At 47.0% G+C, this 22,316-nt stretch overlaps 1 protein-coding gene across 1 annotated transcript in view; it reads left to right on the top strand.

The window, feature by feature from the left end:
- The first annotated feature begins 6,774 nt into the window (after window positions 1-6,774).
- The window catches only part of LOC129184684 (ATP-dependent translocase ABCB1-like), a 134,947-nt gene continuing 119,405 nt past the window's right edge, over window positions 6,775-22,316 (top strand). Inside the window, exons 1-3 of the mRNA XM_054780850.1 lie at window positions 6,775-6,843; window positions 6,922-6,970; window positions 7,044-7,235. Of these exons, the coding sequence (XP_054636825.1) occupies window positions 6,789-6,843; window positions 6,922-6,970; window positions 7,044-7,235 (296 nt within the window). The 5' untranslated portion in view covers window positions 6,775-6,788. The remainder of the gene's footprint in view (window positions 6,844-6,921; window positions 6,971-7,043; window positions 7,236-22,316) is intronic.

Below are 22,316 nucleotides of genomic sequence, written 5' to 3'. Positions count from 1 at the left end.
GAGCCGACAGCGCACCACCCGCGCACCGGAGCCCCACCCCCGACAAGCCCACAGACAGACCGGGGGAGGCGAGGACACAGACAGCGGCCCGGCAGCGCACAAAGCGCAACGGCGACAGACGCCCAAGCGCCCGGCAGAGCACGACCCCCCCCAGCGAGCCCGGCCCCAGGGCACCCGCCCCCCCACCCCCACCCCGCCACCCAGGCCCACAGTACCCGCAAGCATGACCAAGCCCCAACCCACCAGCTGGCCCGGCGCCCCAGCAGCCGCCACAGCGCAGCAACCACCGGCCGCCGCGACAGCACACGGGCCACCCGAAGCACCAGCACCGCCCCCCGGAGACCGCCGAACCCGCCCCAAGAGCGCAGAGGCGCCCGCGGCACGTGTCAGTCCAGGGGGGGCACCGCAAGCCGCCCCCCCCGGCGCAAGCCCCGGCATCAACAGGCCCCAGAGGGCCACCCCAGGGAAGGGCAGGCGAACCAGACAAGGGCACCCCACAGGCCAGGCCGCCCCGGGCGAGCCACCGCGACGGCCAGGCCCCCGGCCACACCGCCGACCCTGGCGGGCAGACGCCGAGGTGCACGAGGCACCCCAATCCAGCCCGCCCCACCCGTGTATGTGATAAGGTGTGATAGTGTCTATGATGCAATTAAAAAAATAAATAAATAAATAAAATAAAATAAAAGAGGATGGTGTATCTGTGTGCATGTATATGGAGTGTATGTGGATGATAGCTAATGATGCAATTAAAATCGGGGGACAGCTGCCGCTCGGAGGGCCCCTCACCTGGCCAGCCCCCCCAAACCCTAAGTGTCTACTCTGCGATTAAAATTGGGGGGCAACAGGTCAGTGGCACAGCAGGAGCAAAGGAGCCCCGCAAGGCAGCTCCCCTCCCCAATCACGCCCGACCGTAGGCCACCCCCCAATGTCCTATATATATGTGAGGTGGTGCAGTGGCACAGGAAGGACGGGGGCCCCACACCCCAACGCCGCCCAAACCGAGCAGGGGGGGGACCAAGGACACATGACCGACCGGCCGCCCACCACAGCCCAGGCTCGGGCGTGCCGCAGGACACACCACAGGCCCTACCGGGCCCGCCAGGATGCCCAGTCCGGCCCACCCAACCCCCCAGAGGCGATACCCCCAGTGCCCCCCAACACCGGAGCCCCACCGGAGGTAGCGTTCACAGCGCCACCCCCAAACCGCCAAACACCACGGACAAGCCACACGCCCCCAAGGCAGATCCGACCGCCACCAGGACAGCGGGAGCCGCGCCCACGCGCCCCCCGCATACCACCACGGCCGGCAAGGGAGCAACACCACGACGACCACAAGAGCACCGGACCCCACATAGAGCGGAGCACGGCCGCACCCACGAAGCACGCAGGCCAGAGGCGCCAGGGAGGGACAGAGAAGCAAGCACCGCACGACCGGGCCCGCGAGAGGAGCGGCCCCCGCCCGGCGCCCAAGCAGATGCCCCCGCCCGCCCCGCCCACCGCCACGCCACAGACCGGCCACCGCCCCACCCCCCGCCCATCCACCAACACGCCAAGGGGGAAACCCCGGAGGGAGGGAGACAACCGCCGGCCCGGAAGCAAGGACCAGCCCGACACCAGCAGGCAGCAGGGACCGCCCGCCAGCCCCCCGCCAGCCCGACCCCCAAGCCCCCGGCCAAAGCCACCCCCCGACCGCCCCACCCCGGAGCAAGCATCCTCCCGCCGATCCCGGGAAGCACCACGCAGATGGACACCACGCCGCCCGCCCCACCGCGCAACCCGCCCACGGCCCCCACACGCCCCACCCACCGAGCCACAGCGGCCCCGTCCCTGAGGGGAGAAAGCAAGGGATCCCCCCCACCCCAGCACCACGCACCCCCCACCCCGAGCCCAAACCGCACATCCGCGACCCCCACCTCCGCGCCCCCCGTCACCCGGGGGACAGCCACAGGCGCCGGAGGATAACAGGCAGCTCCCACCTATCACACATACACCACACACATAAATCATTTTTAAAATAATTTAAAAAAAAAATAAAATAAAAATAAATAAATAAAAAGGGGCAACCCAAACCACCCTCCCACCCAGGGGAGATGGCTCCGCGGGGGCAGCCGGGCTCAGGCACCCGCGCCCCCACCAGGGGGAGAGGCCGGCCCCCACACCCCACACCGGACGGCCCCACGCGGCAGCCGAGCAGGAGGGCCCAGGGCAGTCCCCGCCCCACCCCCAGAGGCAGAGGAGGCGAGGGAGAGCCAGCGCCACCAGCCGCACACGGGCCCCCCCAGCAGCAGTAGGCGCCCGGCACCAGCAGGATGCAGCACCCCATCCACCCACCACCCCGGAGGCCAACCAACGCCGCCCCCTGGGCGACCCCCCCGACCCCGCCCCCGCCCCATCACCCAACCCGGACCCCTCCCCACCCCCACCCACCAGCCCCCCCAGGCAGGCAGCCCAGCAAAGAAGACCCGGGACACCAAGCCCGCCACCGCCCGCCCCCGAGGTACCAGGCCCACCCAGCGACCAGGACCACACCCCACGCCAGATGAACGAGACCCCCAGGGGCAGAGACAGATGCCCTCACCCCCCTGAGAGTCAGGTCAGGGAATTAATTATTGGTGCCCATATAGACTGAAATTCTGACATTTGTTCTTTAGATTCAGCAGACATTCTCTCCATAGCTATATGATCTAACAAAAGATTTTTGTAAAGAGCTATGTTCAGTTTCTTCCTTGATTTCCAATTGATGAGAATGGTTTTCTTGGCGATGCTTAATGCAGTGATGAGAAGCTGTGTTTGATTTGTTTCTACATCAATTGTGGAGAGATCGCCCAGCAGGCATAGTAAAGGAGAGGTAGGAATGGAGAACCCAAGTGCCAAAGATAGGTACTCACACACTCCGTGCCAAAAATTTTTAATGGGAGCACAGGTCCACATGGAGTGTAAGTAGTCATCTATTCTATGGTCTGAGCAGTGTGTACAGATGTTAGAGTCAGTTAAGCCCATTCTAAACATTCTATGTCCTGTGTAGTGTACTCTATGAAGGATTTTAAACTGAATCAGCTGTAGGTTGGGATTATTGATTAACCGGGAAGCATTAAGACATATTTGCTTCCAAAATTCAGGGTCACAGCTTGTAGATAAATCTGAGCTCCATTTGGAGATTGGTACTCCAATTGTGTTGTCATTTTTTGAAAGTAGAATATATAATTTAGATAATGTTTTAGGGGCAGATATTTTTAAAAATTGGTCAATAGTGGTATTGCTTTCCCATGATATGGTCCTGAAACTTGCTTTAATTATGGATTTAATTTGTATGTATTCAATAAATTTGTTATGATTTATTCCATACTGTGTAACAAGGTCGTTAAATGAGATAAAGTTGTTTCCTATAATTATATTTTTCATACAACTTATTCCTTTTTCGTGCCATGTTGGGAAATTTAATGGTTTCTTTTTAAGCAAGATGTCAGGATTATTCCAAACGGGAGTGTATTGGCAAGGAGTGAGCGAGAATTTTGTTATTTTTAAAAATTCCCACCAAGCTGTCAGAGTGTTGCTTATATTTATACTTTTAAAACAATTATTTTTTCGGAGGATTTGGCTAATGAAGGGCAGGTTACAAATTGGGATTTCGTGGCTAAGTGATTGTTCTATGTCTAGCCATAAATAATCCAATGGGTTAGGGTTGATCCATTTTAAGATATACTGTAACCTGTTTGCAAGGAAGTAGTTGGAGAAGTTTGGGAGTTCTAAGCCCCCATATTCTTTAGATTTTTGTAATGTTTTGAGACTTATTCGTGCTGGCTTATTTTTCCAAAGAAATTTATTTATATATGAGTCTAATGACTTGAACCAAATTATAGATGGTTTAGTGGGGATCATGGAAAATAGATAATTAACCTTGGGTAAAATCATCATTTTCACGGTGGATACTCTGCCTGTAAGTGAGATGGGCAAGGTTCTCCAACGTGCAAGATCATCTTCTATTGACTTCAATAGTGGAGTATAATTCAAGCGGATCAGGTCTGACAGGTTGGAGGAAATGTTAATACCCAAATACTTAATGTTCCCTGAACACAGTGGTATAGAGGGGGTGCTCTGGAAACCAAAGTTAATGGGCAGTACTGTGGATTTAGACCAGTTAATGGAGTAATCTGAGAAGGTGCTATAATTGTTAATGAGTGAGATAGATTCGTGAAGTGAAGAATGTGAATTATCCAGGAAGAGTAATACATCATCAGCATAAAGGCTTATCTTATGATGAACATTTGTGGTGTGGATCCCTTTAATATTTATATGTTGTCGAATTGCAGCTGCAAGAGGTTCGATAAAGATAGCAAATAGTGAGGGAGAGAGTGGACACCCTTGCCTAGTACCTCTTTGTAAAGTAAATTCTGGAGAGATGTGATTGTTGGTCTGAACAGAGGCCTTCGGGGTGTTGTATAGTATTTTAATCCATGTTCTGAATGAGTCTCCAAAGCCAAATTTATGTAGTGTTGCAAAGAGAAATTTCCAGTTTACTCTGTCAAATGCTTTTTCAGCATCCAATGAGACAATTGTGGTTTCTAAATTATGGATGATAGAGTAATCAATCAGATTGATTAGACGGCGTACATTGCTAGTTGAGTTTCTCCCCTTAATAAATCCTGATTGATCAGGGTGTATTATATGAGGGGTAACTTTTTCCAGCCTTATAGCTAACGCTTTGCATATTATTTTAAGATCTGCATTAATCAGTGAAATTGGACGATAACTGGAAGGTAGTGTTGGGTCCTTATCCGGTTTCAGCAGGAGACTGATTGTAGCTGAGTTCATGGTTGGAGGCAAGCATGAACTGTCTTTAATTTCCAAAACCATTCTAAGAAATATTGGAGATAGTAATGGCCAGAATGTTTTATAAAACTCGGCAGGGAAACCGTCAGGTCCTGGTGCTTTATTATTCGGCAACCGGTGTAGAGCGTTATGGAGTTCTATTAATGAAATGGGTACATCTAAGTTGGTCACCTGTTCGTCATTTAATTTTGGTAATTCTATGTTGTTGAGAAATGTTTTGATATCTGGGAGAGATGGTTTAATCTGAGGTGTATATAGATTTTTATAAAAGCTCCTAAAGACAGAATTAATTTCTTCCGGGAGGTGAGTGATGTGACCTCCTGAGTTTCTAATGGAGGAGATAGAGCTTTTTTCTTTATTGACTTTTAGCTGGTTAGCTAAGTATTTTCCGTGTTTATTGCCATGCTCAAACTTTTCCAAACGTAGTCTCTGCAGTTGGAACTGAATTTTCTTGTCAGTAATTTCTTTTAAGTCTAGTTTCAGTTTCCTTAGGTTACTTAGGATATGCTCATCCTTTGAGTCAGCATGAGCGGTTTCGAGGAGTTGGATTTTTTTCTCCAACTCTGATTCTAGTAATCTCTCTTTCTTTTTCTTATATGATGAATATGAAATGGTTTTTCCGCGCATTACTGCTTTTGCTGCCTCCCACAGAATACTAGCCGAAACACCGGGTTGGTCATTGAAGTCTAAAAACATTGTCCACTCTCTTTCAAAGTATTTTAGGAAGTCTGAGTCTTTTAGTAATGATGTATTTAATCTCCAGCATCTAGTAGGAGTGCTCATTGTTTGGTTAGTGAGAAAAAGAGAGACTGGGGCGTGGTCACTAATGGTGATAGGGTGTATGTGAATGTTTGAGATGTCTGATATGACTGAGTTGCTTGTCAAAAAGTAGTCAATACGAGAGTAGGTGTGGTGCACTGGTGAGAAATAGGTATATTCCCTGTGAGTAGGGTGATAAGAGCGCCAAGCATCACAAAGACCAAAATCATTCATGTATTTCTTCAGTATCGATGTTGATTGAGACTCACGATGTCTCCCAGCTGGGCTAGACCTGTCCACTTCTGGGTTAAATACTAAGTTGAGGTCCCCTCCCAAGATCATATTTGTATCCAAATGTGCAGAGAGAGAAGAAAAGAAGGCATGAAAGAAGGAGGGGTCGTCAACATTCGGACCATATATGTTGGCAATGCAGAAATGTACATTATCAACAGATATGTTCATAATTATATATCTCCCTTCTGTGTCTGTAATAGTGTTGTGGAGTGTAAAATTCACCCTCCTGTTAATTAAAATAGCTACCCCTCTCTGTTTGGAGTTGTAACTTGCTAAATATGTGTGTGGGAACTGTGGTGAGTGAAGTGTATGGACAGCTGACTTGGACATGTGAGTCTCTTGTAATAAGACAATGTCAGAAGTCTTCAATAAAGGTAAAAGTGATGTTAAATGTTCAGTTATCTGTTTCATTCGTCATTTATATGTATTTCACATGGTTTACTGCATGTAGACTATAGTTATTTATAAAATGTTTTTTTTTTGTTTTGAGTGTTTTGGGACGGATTAATTGGATTTACATTATTTCCTAAAAAATTACTCCGGCTTTCATACGTTTTGTTTTTTGTCTGAACATTCCTATTGTTTGTGGATCCAAGTATTTACAATATTTTGGTTAATACAAGAATATTGTGTGCATGTAAACATAGTGTTTAACATTTTGGAGTTATCTCACCCAGATTAGAGATCCGCAAAGAGAAGTGAAGCATATTTTACTGCATATACTAATATATTTATAAACACATACAATTGCTTTCTAACATTGTTCAATATTCGTTTCGCCTCCTTGCACATGAGCACAGTTCAGGTTTGCAGACAGGAAAGACATTGTACTCATGGTCCTTGGGACCTTGATGTCAGTGGCGCATGGATCGATAATGCCTTTAATGTCGGTCGTGTTTGGGGAAATGACGGATGGCTTTACACAACGCTCGCTTCATCAATTCAACGCTAGTGACCACAGTGAGTTCACAGCAGGAGTAACAATTATCTGGCTGAATGATGAAGACTTTGACAACACCTTATCTTTTCTATTTCCAGATTCCACCTTGATAGTTCTTAACGACACCTTTCAGGAGGAGATGACCACGTAGGACAATAAGTCAATTGAGAAGGTAACCTTAATGATGCACATTTGATCAGTTTTCTTTCTCCCATTCCAGCTTTGCTGTCTATTACTCCATCATGGGGGCCTTCGTGCTGGTGGCTGCCTACATGCAGGTGGCCTTCTTTACGCTGTCGGCTGGACGGCAAGTCCTACGCATTCGCAAGTGTTTCTTCCACAGCGTCATGCGACAGGACATTGGCTGGTTTGATGTGAATGACACAGGAGAGCTCAACACTCGTCTCACGGAGTGAGTGACGTGCAAATTAAACACCCCAGTCCACTTTGTAGACGGTTCCTGATGAATTCAGAAATACACTGGAACCTCGATTAGCGTATGCTCCAGTTAGTTATGTCCAAAATGTATGCAAATATCTTGCCTATCTGGAACGGATTAATGGCGCTAACTGAGGTTCCACTGTGTTGGAATTTATCTTTGCCATTTGAGTCACTATGACCTTAGTGGAAAAGTCCACAGCATCGTTAATCAAAATGCCCATTCATAACATCCATCCATAATCAACCTGTAGGAACCAGGAAGTAGTTTATCAAATACTAAACAGGTCACCTCACAGAGTTTTGCACTCTTGTGGGTGCAGTTCTAGTATTACGTAAATTACATAGAAATAGAGTATCATACATTTAAAAAAAAAATGATTAGAATACACATTTAGCTTTGTTTTGAGTCCCTATTGTAATTCTAAAATATGATTTCAAGTTTTGGTCAACTTTTATCTATTGCACCATTACAGAAACAGCCACCACACCAATCCTATTTACTTCAACATACAACTCAAAATCTACAGTATGTGTGGTTTCCATCCATTGTTTTGTAGAACAAATGTCTTGTTCTTATTCATTTGCATGGACAGGGATGTGTACAAGATCCAAGAAGGTAATGGAGACAAAGTGGGGATGTTGCTCCAGTCCATTTCCACCTTCATCGCTTCCTTAGTGGTTGGGTTATGTGAAGGATGGAAGAATCACTCTGGTCCTCCTGGCCATCTGCCCCTTGTTGGGTCTCTCAGCTGCGCTTTTCAGTGAGGTAATCTTTTTTTTTTTTTTCTATGTTTTTGTCCAGCCTTCAACTAAAGAGCAAGCCTCATCCTATTCGGCATTAGTGTAAGTCTCTTGCTAGGTGGGGACATTCACTTCAAAAGAACAGGCTGCCTATGCTAAAGCGGGGGCCTTGGCCGAGGAGGTGCTTTCTTTCATCAGGACAGTGTTTGCCTTCAGTGGTCAGCAGAAAGAGATTGAGAGGTTTGTATGCTCATATGCTGTATGCTCATGATTGAAGGTGCCAATGTATATCCATCTAGAACTATTCTCTTCTTTAGATCAGTGACGGGCGGTGCATTTGGTACCTGGGCCTTCAGTGGGGACTTACAGGAAAACTACACTTTTTTTGGAATTTTGCCGCCATCCACAATCCTTATGTGAGGGATGAACACATGTCTTTCTCTTTTCTGTGCGCTTTAAAGATATAAAAACAGAAAAAAGCGACAGCTCAGTAGTGCAGGTAATGGGATACACCTATGCAGTGTCATGATCTGTGTGCTGCTCTGGACATCTTTTGTTGGAATAAATTATTATTTAAAGGACTTGCTGGACTCTGCATCTTGGATTCCGAAACCCGGCTCAGCCGAACCGTCACATGCAGTCTACAAAGACCGCTCTTAAAACACCTTCAAAAACTTCCAACAAGGTGTTATGGTTTTATATCCATGCTGTGACTATGTATGTTCTGTCAAATTTGGCTTATTTGAGAATATTGTTAATATAAGTGTCGCATGACTGTACGTGTATCTATCAAAGAACATGGCAATTCTTATGACAACTATGATGCTGATCGTTTAGAACTTATGTGGCAATTGTGATGAATTTCAATACTTGGTTCCACTTCGTCGACAGCCAAACCGTCCTAGGAGCTATTCAAAGAGACGGCTACGGGTACCAAACATTCTTTGCCAACCGGATAGGAAAGATACAGGAAGTTGGACCAATTGGTGACTGGTGGTGGATTCCCGGGAACCTCAACATTGCCGACATCATCACAAGAGGATGCATCCCTGACGACCTGACGGAAAATTCACTGTGGCAAAATGGACCCGAATTCCTGAAATGGCCAATTGAAATATGGCCTAAGAAATCTGCAATGGAAGTTGCATCTCTAGCCAGAGACCGAGTGGACAAACTCCAGAGAAGAGCTTACAGCAACATGTAATGGTTCCATAATTGACATTGTATTTTTGACATGTGCATTTGCTACCTGGGCCTCCAGTGAGGCCTTAACTGACTTTATCCTTTAATACATCCATTCATCCATTATGCAAACCATCAGGAATATACAAAACCACACTATAACATGGGGTGGCATTACAGCAGGGGCCCTCAATTACATTTGTTCAAGGGTCGGAATTTTTTGGCAGACACTGTGAGTGCCAGTATCGTTTAAAATAACAATGTAATAAGAAAGCTTTTAGATAACTCCAAATCTGTACACCACACCATCATCTGGAGCAGTTCAGAATCAATATTGATCCAATAGCATGACAAAACCATAAAGATTATAAATGAAATACATCTATTCACCAGAGAGGACAATTCCTCCTCCTCAGGCAGCCAAGGTGGGCCTAACTTGGCTTGTCATAAAGTTTTGCTCTGATCAACCAATCAGAGGGAAAAATGCTGACGTATTGCGGGCCAGCTGGCTGGCCCTGGGAGGCGAATCTCAAATATGATTAGTTAAAAAAACCAGCCCGTTTGCTAATAGTGTTTGGTGGCATGGGCCAGCACTCCTGCTTCTGAAGGCCCTGGGCAGATTACATTGACATGGCAACAAATACTGTAGAAGCTACAATCTGACAACAAAATCTCACATACACATACATTACTGGAAGCAATGCAGCTGACAGACAGGCTACGTAATGAAGATAACTGACTGTTGGGGGTAAATGGAACAAATATGAGAAGGCCAGCAGACGAGACTTTCCTGGCATACAATTGGTATATTTGCAGGTATTAAACAAGTCCCTGAACTCCTTGAATCCCTCTTTGTAGATATTTATTGATGAACATGACATCAGTTCTCTAAATATCCACTGATATAAATTCACAGATATCCACAGATGATTGGAGTGGTGAGTCAAGAGCCCGTCCTTTTTGCCACCATCGAAGAGAACATCCGATATGGCAGAACTGACGTGACGCAGCAGGAAATAGAGCGAGCTGCCAAGGAGGCCAACGCCTACGACTTCATCATGAACCTTCCTGATGTATGACTTTATTTATGAGTTCTACTCGACTCGTGCCACCCGCAAGAAGAAAACGCAACACCACCATGCAGACATGACCGCGGTGTACCGTTGTGAAGTTAGTTTCACGTTGGATAGTCGGCTTCGTAGCTACAGTGGTGGTTCCCTCTCACTGTGCCCAGACTGCTGCGTCATGGTGTCAGGAGCTTGCACGGCAAGTGCCGCTGTAACCGCTGGTTGCTTATAATAGGGACCGCACAAACACTACTAAACATGTCGAAACGGTGACAAAAAACCTTGGAAACTCCTGTTTCGGAGCGTGACTGGAAGCTAGCAGGGTTCGCTTAGTTTAACTAGTTCAGCTGTGCGTGTGCGCGCGACTCAGGCTGGATAAGTATATTTCCACCGTGATGTTTTTAATGCTTTAATGTAAGGACCATTTTACAATGCCCACTGATGACATGCAGGTTCTGAGTGAAAAAAGATGAGGCACGTTTATTCTTGCACCAGCACGTATCAACCGTCATTTGCCTTTCTCAACACGCACAGCACATTCCGGCCTTCAAAATAAGTGTGCTCTTTGTCACATTTGTCTCATTGTGTAAACAAAATAAGGGTGTTATTAAAATATCTTACATTAATAACACAATTGGAATTACATGTGTGACTCCATCTTCCTTAATCACAAGCACGGGCATTACAGTTTGTTGAAGATTTTGTAGCAGTATGTGCTGAGGCTGACGTCCCATTAGAAAAGTTAGCTAAGCAACATCCATTTCTCAATTACTGGACAAAATGGGCCAATGATGTATTGCATCAATAAATGTAAGGATTTTTGCATTTTATTCACTAATCCAAATAGCACACACTCTATGCTGGTAAAATAAGTGGAAAAGGTAAAAAAATGAATTCTGAAAAATTTAAACGAAATTTGGGGAAAAATAAAACGGATTTGTCATATGTTGTAAATCACACCACAAATTGATCTATAAGCACGTCAAATGATTAGTTCTACCCTAAAAGTATATTTCATGCACATTTTTTCAAATTTTGTCTGTTATTGGATGGACTTTTATTGGATCTTTTATTGGATTAGGGACCTGACTCACAGAGGTTTGTTACAAATGCGAAACAATATTTTTGGTCATGCTGTGTAATAGAAAAGTAAAATCAGTAATACTTTGGTTGCATTATTTTTAATGCTTTGAAGAGCTATTTTCATAACCATATTCAATTCCACAAATTCATGTTTGTAACAAAAGCTTATTATAAAAAAAAGAAGAAACCGGACCGGATCAGCAAGACTATAAAAAAACAAATCGGATTGGATCAGAAGCCAAAAAATGTGGATCGGGACATCCCTATTAGGAACTAAAGGTATATAGTGTACACTCCTGATCAAAATTTTAAGACCAGTTGAAAAATTGCAAACATATTTTGCACTGTTGGATCTTAAGGTAGTTCTAAGTAGAGCTTCAAAATATTAAAAAAAAAGAAATGGCAGTGAAACCAAAAAATTTTGAGTAAGCAATTTATTGCAAACAAGCATTAAAGTGAAATCGGCTGTTCATCAGCTGATATTAGCTGATATAGCTGAAAATTCAAGTGGTACACCCCAAACAAAATTCACAGGCCCTGAGCCGGAAGCTCCGATTGACTGTCCTCAGCCCAAATGAAGGTTGTTACTGGTGCCGAGTGCAGTCCAATAACCATCAGACGGCATCTGCGAGAGAAGGCTTTTAACAAGAAAAAAACAAACTTTCAAAGGTTTCATCTCCTTCAACGCCACAAAATTGCCCGTTTGGAATTTTGTCAAACATGGGGCATTGAAAGGTGGAACAAAGTTTTATTCGCTAATGAGAAAAAACGTAACCTTGATGGTCCTGATGGCTTCCAATTTTGCTGGCATGACAAGAAGGTCCTGCCTGAGGTGTTTTCCACACGGCACAGTGGAGGGGGCGCCAATCATGATCTGTGTTGTTTTTTCCTTCAATGGAACAATGGCGCTTCAGGTTGTGCAGGGGCGTCAAACGGCAGTTGGCTATGTAGAGATGTTGTAGGGAACATCCCTCATGACTAAAGGCCCTTGTCTGTGTGGTAATGCATCAAGCATGCACAAAGCTATTTTTCAGGTGATTAACAAGAATGGCACAGCTACTCATTACTGACTCCTTTTTTGAACATTTTATTTTTATTTTAGGGGGTTCGAGTTTTCTGAGATATGGTCTTAAAGTTTTCATCAGTTGATGAACAGCGTATTTCACTTTAATGCTTGTTTGCAATAAATTGCTTGCTCAAAAAATCTTTTGTCTCGCTTCCATTTCTTCTTTTTGCATTTTGTAGCTCCTGTGCTACTACTCCAACAGTGCAAAATGTTAATTCTTGACATTTTTCAATTCATTTTAGAATTTTAATGTGGAGTGTATTAAGAACATAAAATATATGAAAGGTTATGATGATTACATTCCAAAGAAGTTTAGGACTGCCATCCCAGATTACGCACATGGGACATTTTCATGGGGAGGTATGCATGTAGACAAACCAAAGGGCCACTTTGGTTCAAGTGTACTGATCGATACTGTGTGCCATTGAATGTTTCCTCACATATGTAGTCAACTCTATTTTTAGTCAATTTTTAAATGCTTTCTTAAGGGTGTTGTGCAGGGCCGGTTCTAGGCTTTTTGTGGCCCTAAACAAGATTTTGTGGCCCATCAAATGACACATATTGCTACTAATAAACACCCAAACTAAACAAACCTATGCTGCATAATAAAGATTAAAAATGAATTAATTGAAAATGTATTTATTTGAACAAGGCCTATTATAGCAACTGAACCAATAAAGCGGTGGTCACCAACCTTTGACCAAGACCCATGGTCTCGGCCGTGAACCTGCACTAGATCTGATCTTTGAGCTCATCTACTTCAATGATTTGGGAAAAGTAGTCCACCACTAGACTGTACTACTTGCCCTGAAACTCAAACAGGTCTGACACAACTTCCTCAAATGGGAGAGCTGGAGTTTCTGCCGGCTTGAGTGGTTGTCTTGGTAGCTTATTTTGAAAATCAGCACACTTACTTCAGTTCCTGATCATCTCTTCAATTTACCTGTATTCAATACCTGGCCATTATAACACTTCTCGACCTCGCTGTTTGCTCTTCACCATCGCGAGATGAGACTTATGTACTAGTTTGAGCATGTGATCTTGCATGGTGGGGGGCACGACTATGGGAGACCCTTGTAGATGATTCCATCGCTCACCACTAGTGCTGGACTGGGCACTTCACGCCTGTGGTCTGGCCAACCGCGCTCGATTACTTGGCGAAGGCAGTCCAGCTCCTCCCGCGTGCACTTCTGAAGCTCTGCGCACTTCTGATTGCTGACTGCAATAAAGCTGTGCATGGACACACATTCTGGTCCTTCCATTTCTGGTGTGCTCTCTGAAAGCTGCGCTCTGGACAGTGTATCTGGGAGTTCCAGATGTTTTCCTTTCCTGTACCTGACTGTTAGATCATAGCACTGTAGACGCAAACACATCCTTTGTATACGCACGGGGGTCGCCAGAAGCGGTTTCTTGAAGATGTCTTCAAGTGGCTTGTGGTCATTGTGAACTGTGACGTGTACCAAATATGTAGCTGTGGAATTTGATACAAGCATGAACAATAGAGAGCATTTCCTTTTCAATTTGCGCATAGCGCGTTTCAGCATCAGTCAGTGAGCTTGAGGAGCACGCTACCGGCTGACCTTCCTGCAGCAGGACTGCGCCAAGCCCACTGCTGCTTGCGTCACAAAATATTTCCACAGGTTTGTCAGGGGTTGAAATATGTCAGCATCGGGAGGGGGTGTGTGCAGAGTTCCTTTGAGGTGTTGAAGGCCTGCTGTTGTTCTGGATTCCATGCAAACTCCACATCACTTTTTAGAAGCTGCCGCAAAGGTGCATCCACTTGACTCAGATTTGGAATGAATTTTGACAGGTAGGTCACAAAACCAAGGGGTCTGGCTTTAAACCGTCTGCCGTTATTAGGTGACCTACATATGGCACTGAAGCTTGTCTAACATGACACTTGAGCTTCAGATTGTAGCTCATAGCCTTCTCAACCACTTTGTGCAGGATAGCATCATGTTCTTCTCCAGTTGAGGCGGCAATGAGTATATTATCCATCACACTGATGGCTCCTGTTATGCCTTCCAGCATTCCTTCCATGATGCGCTGGAATTTTTCTGGTGCACACTTTAGGCCAAAAGGTAGCCTCAGCCATCTGTTTGGAGTGTTGAATGTCGGGAGGTAAGATGATGCTTCATCCAGGTTGATCTGTAGAAAACCTGACTTTGCATCCAGTACAGTGAAGATTTTGGCACAAGGAATCATAGAGATGACTTCTTCTGTGGTACGCACGGGGTGGTGTTCTCTTTTTATAGCTTTATTCAGGTCGCTAGGGTCAATACAGATTCTCATTTTGCCATTCCGCACTGCAGCAACCATGGAACTCACCCACTCTGTCGGACGATCAACTTTCGTGATGTAGCAGTGGTTCTCCATTTCTTTTAACTTGTCTATTACCTGCTCTCTTAGTGACGCTGGCTGTCGGCGGACAGGATGGACCACGCCCTTGGCATCCGGATCAATTTTGATTGTGTAGGTGCCTGGAAGGGTTCTGGTGGTGCGAGTTAGTTCTGGAAAGTCACTCAGGCCAGCTGGAACAACATGAGAGGATGTGACACTGTTATTCTTGTTAGCCTTGGTTGGACCAGCTTGTAGCTTGTCAATTCGGACAATTAGCCCTACCTCTTCAGCCGTGGTACCACTTAGCACATTTTCTTGCACAATATCCACAATCTCATACTCTGCATTCCCTTTACGTGATTTATGCTTTGTCGGCAGGTTAACTGCAGCAACAGGTTTAATCTTGCGGTTGGAGTAGGAGCGGAGTACTTTACTGGAGTGTTTTAATTCCCCTTGATGCTCAAGCCGCTGATACCTGTCCAAAGTCAGCGTGTTGCACCTGGCACCTGTGTCGATTGTAGACACGACTTCCTGTGACATTACATCCACTGCAGCTGTCCATTTATCACCTGAATCATCCTCAGTCTGCATCACATTTATATTTAGTACTTCCTCCTCTTCATAGTGCTCTGGCTCAACACTCTCTGCATTTATTACACGCTTCCGACATACAGTCATCCAGTGACTTGGCTTGTGGCAGTAAGATCACATAGAGCATTAGGCAGGACATTTTCCTTGGTTCCACTTGTGCATGGGGTCCTTTCCACAACTTGTGCAGGTTTTAGCATTCTTGACTCATGCTTGGTCCAGCGAATACAAATACATATGCTAACTAATGAGCATGCAATTAGCAAAAACGTCATCCTTCATTCTGTGCTCTCTTTTTCCATCTCCAATTTCTTCTTTTTCAGCCCTTCATTCAGTACCACTTCGGCCCCATCTCAGTCTTTAATATTTCTGGCGTTTGATTTTGTAAGTTACTTATCAAATGAAACCTCCAAATGCCACTAGTTATGGGCAATATAACTAGTTATTAGCTCTCAACAACTGCAACATAAACAACATAACATAACATAAGCACACAACATAAACTGTGTTTATGCCAGGGAGCCGACCCTGCTGCTGTCTTTTTTGCACTATTGAACGTCTTTTCATAGATTAACGAACATTTGAGGAATGTGAACATAGGACCGAGTCAATGTCTCTGCAAACATACAATGCAATTATGAATGGATGTGATATATTGCCTGTTACGGTACGCACCACACCTCCAATAAAAGTGAAAGGAAGTGTTTCTTGCGTCCTGCATTTACTCTGTGATCAAATTAAATTCATGTTTGTGTCAAATTGTACATTTGTGTCACACACATAAAACAGTTTGGTTGGTTGGCCCTGCGAACAAGGTGTCCCTTATTTATTTTTCCAGAAGTTGGCAACTGTATCAGTTAATTTGCTGATTTTATTTTATTATGATTGAGTAGTTTTTGTTGCTGACAAAGTTGTGCTCCAACAGATCTCCACCAGAACTGGCCTCAGGGGACCAAGTGCGGGCTACGTCGCTGTTGACGGACTACATGCTGATGGGGATGTCATACAACTTCATGTCAAAAAAGCCAAACTATCCCTTTAATAACAGCTGACAGCCACAAGGAGAAAACAGGATGACACTCCCTTCAGTGATCAGCAGACGCCACTGTGTGCTTCCACGCATCGTAATGTTGCTGGAAAGGTACATCAACAATGGCTACGCAGTGAAACACGCAATCTATATTTTTTAGGATTTTCGGACGTTTCAACTGTCATTCAATTGTATTTCTTTGAGGTTGCGTCTTACCTCTGTGGACCAGGGTGTGGGGTAAGGGCTGGGACCAAAAAAAAAAAAGAGCAGAAAATGGCACTTTTTCAAGTTGTTTATTCTCGGCTGTTTCACCTGATGCAAAATTTTATTTTTTGTCATCTTTGCGGTCAGGGAGGTAGTGGACCCCTGGTAAACAGGATATTTGACCAGCGTAACCGAGTGCTTGTGTTTTAGTTTGTCACTTTATATAGTTTTTTTTTTTTATTTTATTTTTTTTTTCCCTGTCCTGTCCAGCCTTAAAGCAGATAGAATTGTAGATCTAAATGCCGTCAAGTGCTCAACAGATTTACTCTGCCAGGGAGAAGTGTGATATACACCTCCCCTGTCATACAAAATTTATTTGACTTTGATGCTTGTTATAACGCAAATTTGGAGCCACCGGACCGGAGCAGGAGGGGACAGAGAAGAAAAGAAAAGGAAATGGGGAGGTGGGGGGGTGGGGGGGGGGGGGAGAGAATGAGATGGGGACAAAAAAAAAGGAGAGACAAGAGACAAGGACAACAGCAGCAACAACAACAATTGTGACAACAAGAACAGAACAACAGAAATATACAGAACGACATCAGCAAATAAATGTCTGTGACAACTATAAAGACAAACAAGGACATAAGGACAAAACAATATCAACAACCACAATGACAAAGCTGTCAATGACAATCACACATAATAGCAGTCATGAAATGATGAATTATGATAGTGATCACAATGACAATACTGCATTGAAACAGTCACACATAATAGTAGTCATGAAATGATGAACTATGATAGTGATCACAATGACAATACTGCATTGAAACAGTCACACATAATTGTAGTAATGAAATGATGAACTATGACAGTGATCACAATGACAATACTGCATTGAAACAGTCACACATAATAGCAGTCATGAAATGATGAACTATGACAGTGATCACAATGACAGTACTGCATTGAAACAGTCACACATAATAGTAGTCATGAAATGATGAACTATGACAGTGATCACAATGACAATACTGCATTGAAACAGTCACACATAATAGCAGTCATGAAATGATGAACTATGATAGTGATCACAATGATAATACCGCATTGAAACAGTCACACATAATTGTAGTAATGAAATGATTATCCATGATAGTGAACAGAATGAAAATTACTGTAATGCACATCATTGTAAAAAGAAAAAAAAAAAAAAACTATCGTCATACTGCTGATATCACCGTCGCTGTAATAAAACCAACAACATAATAACACCCTGGTTAACTCAGTGAGTAATGTGGGGAAGTACGTACTGTATGTACTGTGAGTGTGCATATGTGCAGGTATCCCTGTATGTGGGGAAGACTTCATATATATAAAGGTGCAAGAATGTGTGGGCGTGTAATTGTCACTGAGAATGCATGAAAGGAAAGGGGCTGCCTTCCACCTCCCAGAGAGCCCCGCCCCAAATAGCCAGGCCGGGCCCCGGCCTCCAGAAGGCCACCAGGCCCACAGGGGCAGGCAGCACAAAGATCAGTGCCCCAAGAGCCAGCCCAGAGACCCCCCCCCCCCGGGAAGACCAGCAAGGGGCCGAAGAGAGGTAATCCCAGCCAAGGACAGGGCGCCGGCGGGCCGGAGGACTGCCAACCCCCGAGACCAGCGAGAGATCACACCCCACAAAGGCAGACGGGTAGCGGGGGCCACAAACCGGCAGGCCCAGAGACGCCTCCACAACCAGAAAGACAACAAGGGATGCAGGAGGCACACCCTCCACCCACCCGGCGGAGGCACGGGTGGCAGAGATGTATCACCCAGCACCCGACCCCACGGAGCAAACCCCTGTATGCCCCCCCCCAAAATAAATAATTAAAATAAATAAATAAAAGTATACACACGCACGCACATACACACTCCTACGCACCCACACGCACATACACACTCCTACGCACATACACACTCCTACGCACTCAAGCGCACACGCACACGCACGCACGCACACACAGTGGTTGACTGCCCGACACCCGGAAGCCCCACCCTTTTCCCCGTTGGTAACCCAAGGAGCAGCGGAGCCGGGGACCCCGGGGTCCCAGACATACGATCCAGAACCCAGGCGCGGAGAGCGCGGACCGCCGGGGAGCAGGAAGACACCAGGCCACACCCTCCCAACGGTAGGACGCCGCCAGCAAGGCAGACAGGGGAGTCAGCGAGGAGGAAAGCGGGAAACTGAGCAGGCAGGCGGGAAAACGGGCGAGCAGTCATGCGAACCACCACAAAGCGCCAACCGACACCCGCGGGCCAGCAAACCCCGAAGAAGGAGCGGGAACACCACACCCCAAGCCGCAGGGAGGCCAAGCACCAGAGCCGAGAAGGCGAGACCAGCAGCAGACCAGCCGACGGCCCCCACAAACCACCAGAAGCCAGACCAGCCACATGCCACCAGAGCCGACAGCGCATCACTCGCGCACCGGAGCCCCACCCCCGACAAGCCCACAGACAGACCGGGGGAGGCGAGGACACAGACAGCGGCCCGGCAGAGCACAAAGCGCAACGGCGACAAATGCCCAAGCGCCCGGCAGAGCACAACCCCCCCCCCAGCGGGCCCGGCCCCAGGGTACCCGCCACCCCACCCCCACCCCGCCACCCAGGCCCACAGTACCCGCAAGCATGACCAAGTCCCAACCCACCAGCTGGCCTGGCGCCCCAGCAGCCGCCACAGCGCAGCAACCACCAGCCGCGGCGGCGGCACACGGGCCACCCGCAGCACCGGCACCGTCCCCCGGAGACCGCCGAACCCGCCCTAAGAGCGCAGAGGCGCCCGCAGCACGTGTCAGTCCAGGGGAAGCACCGCAAGCCGCCCCCCCCGGCGCAAGCCCCGGCATCAACAGTCCCCAGAGGGCCACCCCAGGGAAGGGCAGGCAAACCAGACAAGGGCACCCCACAGGCCAAGCCGCCCCGGGCGAGCCACCGCGACGGCCAGGCCCCCGGTCACACCGCCGACCCTGGCGGGCAGGCGCCGAGGTGCACGAGGCACCCCAATCCAGCCCGTATGTGATAAGGTGTGATTGTGTCTATAATGCAATTTAAAAAATAATAAATAAATAAAATAGAATAAAAGAGGACAGCTACGAAAAGCTGGTCTCTGTGTCCCTGAGGGGTGTATCTGTGTGCATGTATATGGGGTGTATGTGGATGATAGCTAATGATGCAATTAAAATCGGGGGACAGCTGCCGCTCGGAGGGCCCCTCACCTGACCAGCCCCCCCAAACCCTAAGTGTCTACTCTGCGATTAAAATTGGGGGGCAACAGGTCAGTGGCACGGCAGGAGCAAAGGAGCCCTGCAAGGCAGCTCCCCTCCCCAGTCACGCCCGACCGTAGGCCACCCCCCAAGGTCCTATATATATGTGAGGTGGTGCAGTGGCACAGGAAGGACGGGGGCCCCACACCCCAACGCCGCCCAAACCGAGCAGGGGGGGGACCAAAGACACATGACCGACCGGCCGCCCACCACAGCCCAGGCTCGGGCGAGCCACAGGCCGCAGGACACACCACAGGCCCTACCCGGCCCGCCAGGATGCCCAGTCCGGCCCACCCAACCCCCCAGAGGCGATACCCCCAGCGCCCCCCAGCACTGGAGCCCCACCGGAGGTAGCGTCCACAGCGCCACCCCCAAACCGCCAAACACCACGGACCAGCCACACGCCCCAAGGCAGATCCGACCGCCACCAGGACAGCGGGAACCGCGCCCACGCGCCCCCCGCAGACCACCGCGGCCAGCAAGGGAGCAACACCACGACGACCACAAGAGCACCGGACCCCACATAGAGCGGAGCATGGCCACACCCACGAAGCACGCAGGCCAGAGGCGCCAGGGAGGGACAGAGAAGCAAGCACCGCACGACCGGGCCCACGAGAGGAGCGGCCCCCCGCCCGGCGCCCAAGCAGATGCCCCCGCCCGCCCTGCCCCCCGCCACGCCGCAGACCGGCCACCGCCCCACCCCCCGCCCATCCACCAACAGGCCAAGGGAGAAACCCTGGAGGGAGGGAGACAACCGCCGGCCCGGAAGCAGGGAGCAGCCAGACACCAGCAGGCAGCAGGGACCGCCCGCCAGCCCCCCGCCAGCCCCACCCCCAAGCCCCCGGCCAAAGCCACCCCCCGACCGCCCCACCCCGGAGCAAGCATCCCCCCGCCGATCCCTGGAAGCACCACGCAGATGGACACCACGCCGCCCGCTCCCACGTGCACCCAACGGCCCCCACACGCCCCGCTCACCAAGCCACAGCGGCCCCGTCCCTGAAGGGAGAATATAGTTATATAGTTTTTTTAACAGTGTATGAACCGGCATTGTGTTCTAAGTCCTTGAGGTGTGTTAGAGCGATCTATCGGTGGCCTGTTGTATGTGTGTTATTGTATTTACTACTGCTACCAGTAGAGGGTGCTGTATACTCATGTGAGAGTTGAAGACGTGTCCGGCTGCACCCACTGATCTGTATTATATATCTGGATAGCTCATACGTCGCACCCGTGCAAGCCGCTGAAGCCACAGAGAAGCCATCTTACCACTCACATCTCGTTCGTAGCAGACTACGTTGGCACAGCGTACATAGTCTACAAAGCAGATGAAGAGGCTCGCAGAACATCTATATTTTAAATTAAAAAGCGGGGACATTCTCCCATTCCTTCAAGTAACTCAACCTTCGTCCCTTAAAAACGATTTGATACGTTATTCTCTATCTTTTGGCTATATTAAATGTACTTTTTCCCCTTCCAGTTCTCATTGCCTTTGGGACAAAATTCTACTGTGCACCCTGGCTCAGCACTCCCCTATAGCAATGCATCGTTTTACTCCTCTAGAAAGAGATTTTAATTTGAACTGCATATCCCATCCCTTTTTCCACTAAAATCCATGGTCATGATCCTTTACTTTTTTATTCTTACTTTCATACAATTCACTATGCTCTCATCTGTAAAAAATATGAATCATAAAAGATAGTGACTTTGGACAAGTTTTAAAATCATTTCACATTTTGCAGATTTTAGTTTTTTTTGTTTGTGTTATGAAATACAAATAACCTCTCTTCTGATACAGAAATATATTTGAACAAAAACCACAGGAATAATATGTGATAACCATCATGTGTAATAACCATAAACACATACACACACACACACACACACACACACACACACAGAAAAAAACAACAACACTGAAACAAAACCATATGCTTTGGGTAAGACAATACGTTGTTTGCAATCTCAAACATACCGGTATGCATGTTCAGTAATATTATTTTCCAGAACATATCATATGAATGAATCCTTTTACGTCAGTCATTCAGCAGCAAAAAAATAATAAATGTTGTTTATCCAAATGAAGGGTCATGCCGGGTTAACCGTATGCAAACTGGCTTGCTAACTGCACTGTATACAATGCCTGGTAAGCATCATGGAAACACTGAGATTCTCCCATTCCTTCAAGTAACGCAACCTTCGTCCCTTAAAAAAATACATATATCATGATATAACAAAAAAGTACGTACATTTCCTCTTAGCTATTATAGAGCTATATAAACGTATCAATTCTGGACATACATTTAATCAGAGGAATTTTACACGATCAAAAATATCTGAGAGATCGACAGTGCAAAACCATTAAATTATCAATCATAAATCTACATTTCAATCATACTTACAGGTGAAATGTTCGTCCAGAGCCTTTGAACTGGCGGTTTGTGCAGTTAATAGCTGCACA

Source organism: Dunckerocampus dactyliophorus, chromosome 7, assembly GCF_027744805.1.
Source record: "Dunckerocampus dactyliophorus isolate RoL2022-P2 chromosome 7, RoL_Ddac_1.1, whole genome shotgun sequence".
In the NCBI taxonomy this organism is placed as follows: Eukaryota; Metazoa; Chordata; class Actinopteri; order Syngnathiformes; family Syngnathidae; genus Dunckerocampus; species Dunckerocampus dactyliophorus.
The sequence above is the reverse complement of the archived record's forward strand: the minus strand, read 5'-3'. Positions and strand labels throughout refer to the sequence as shown.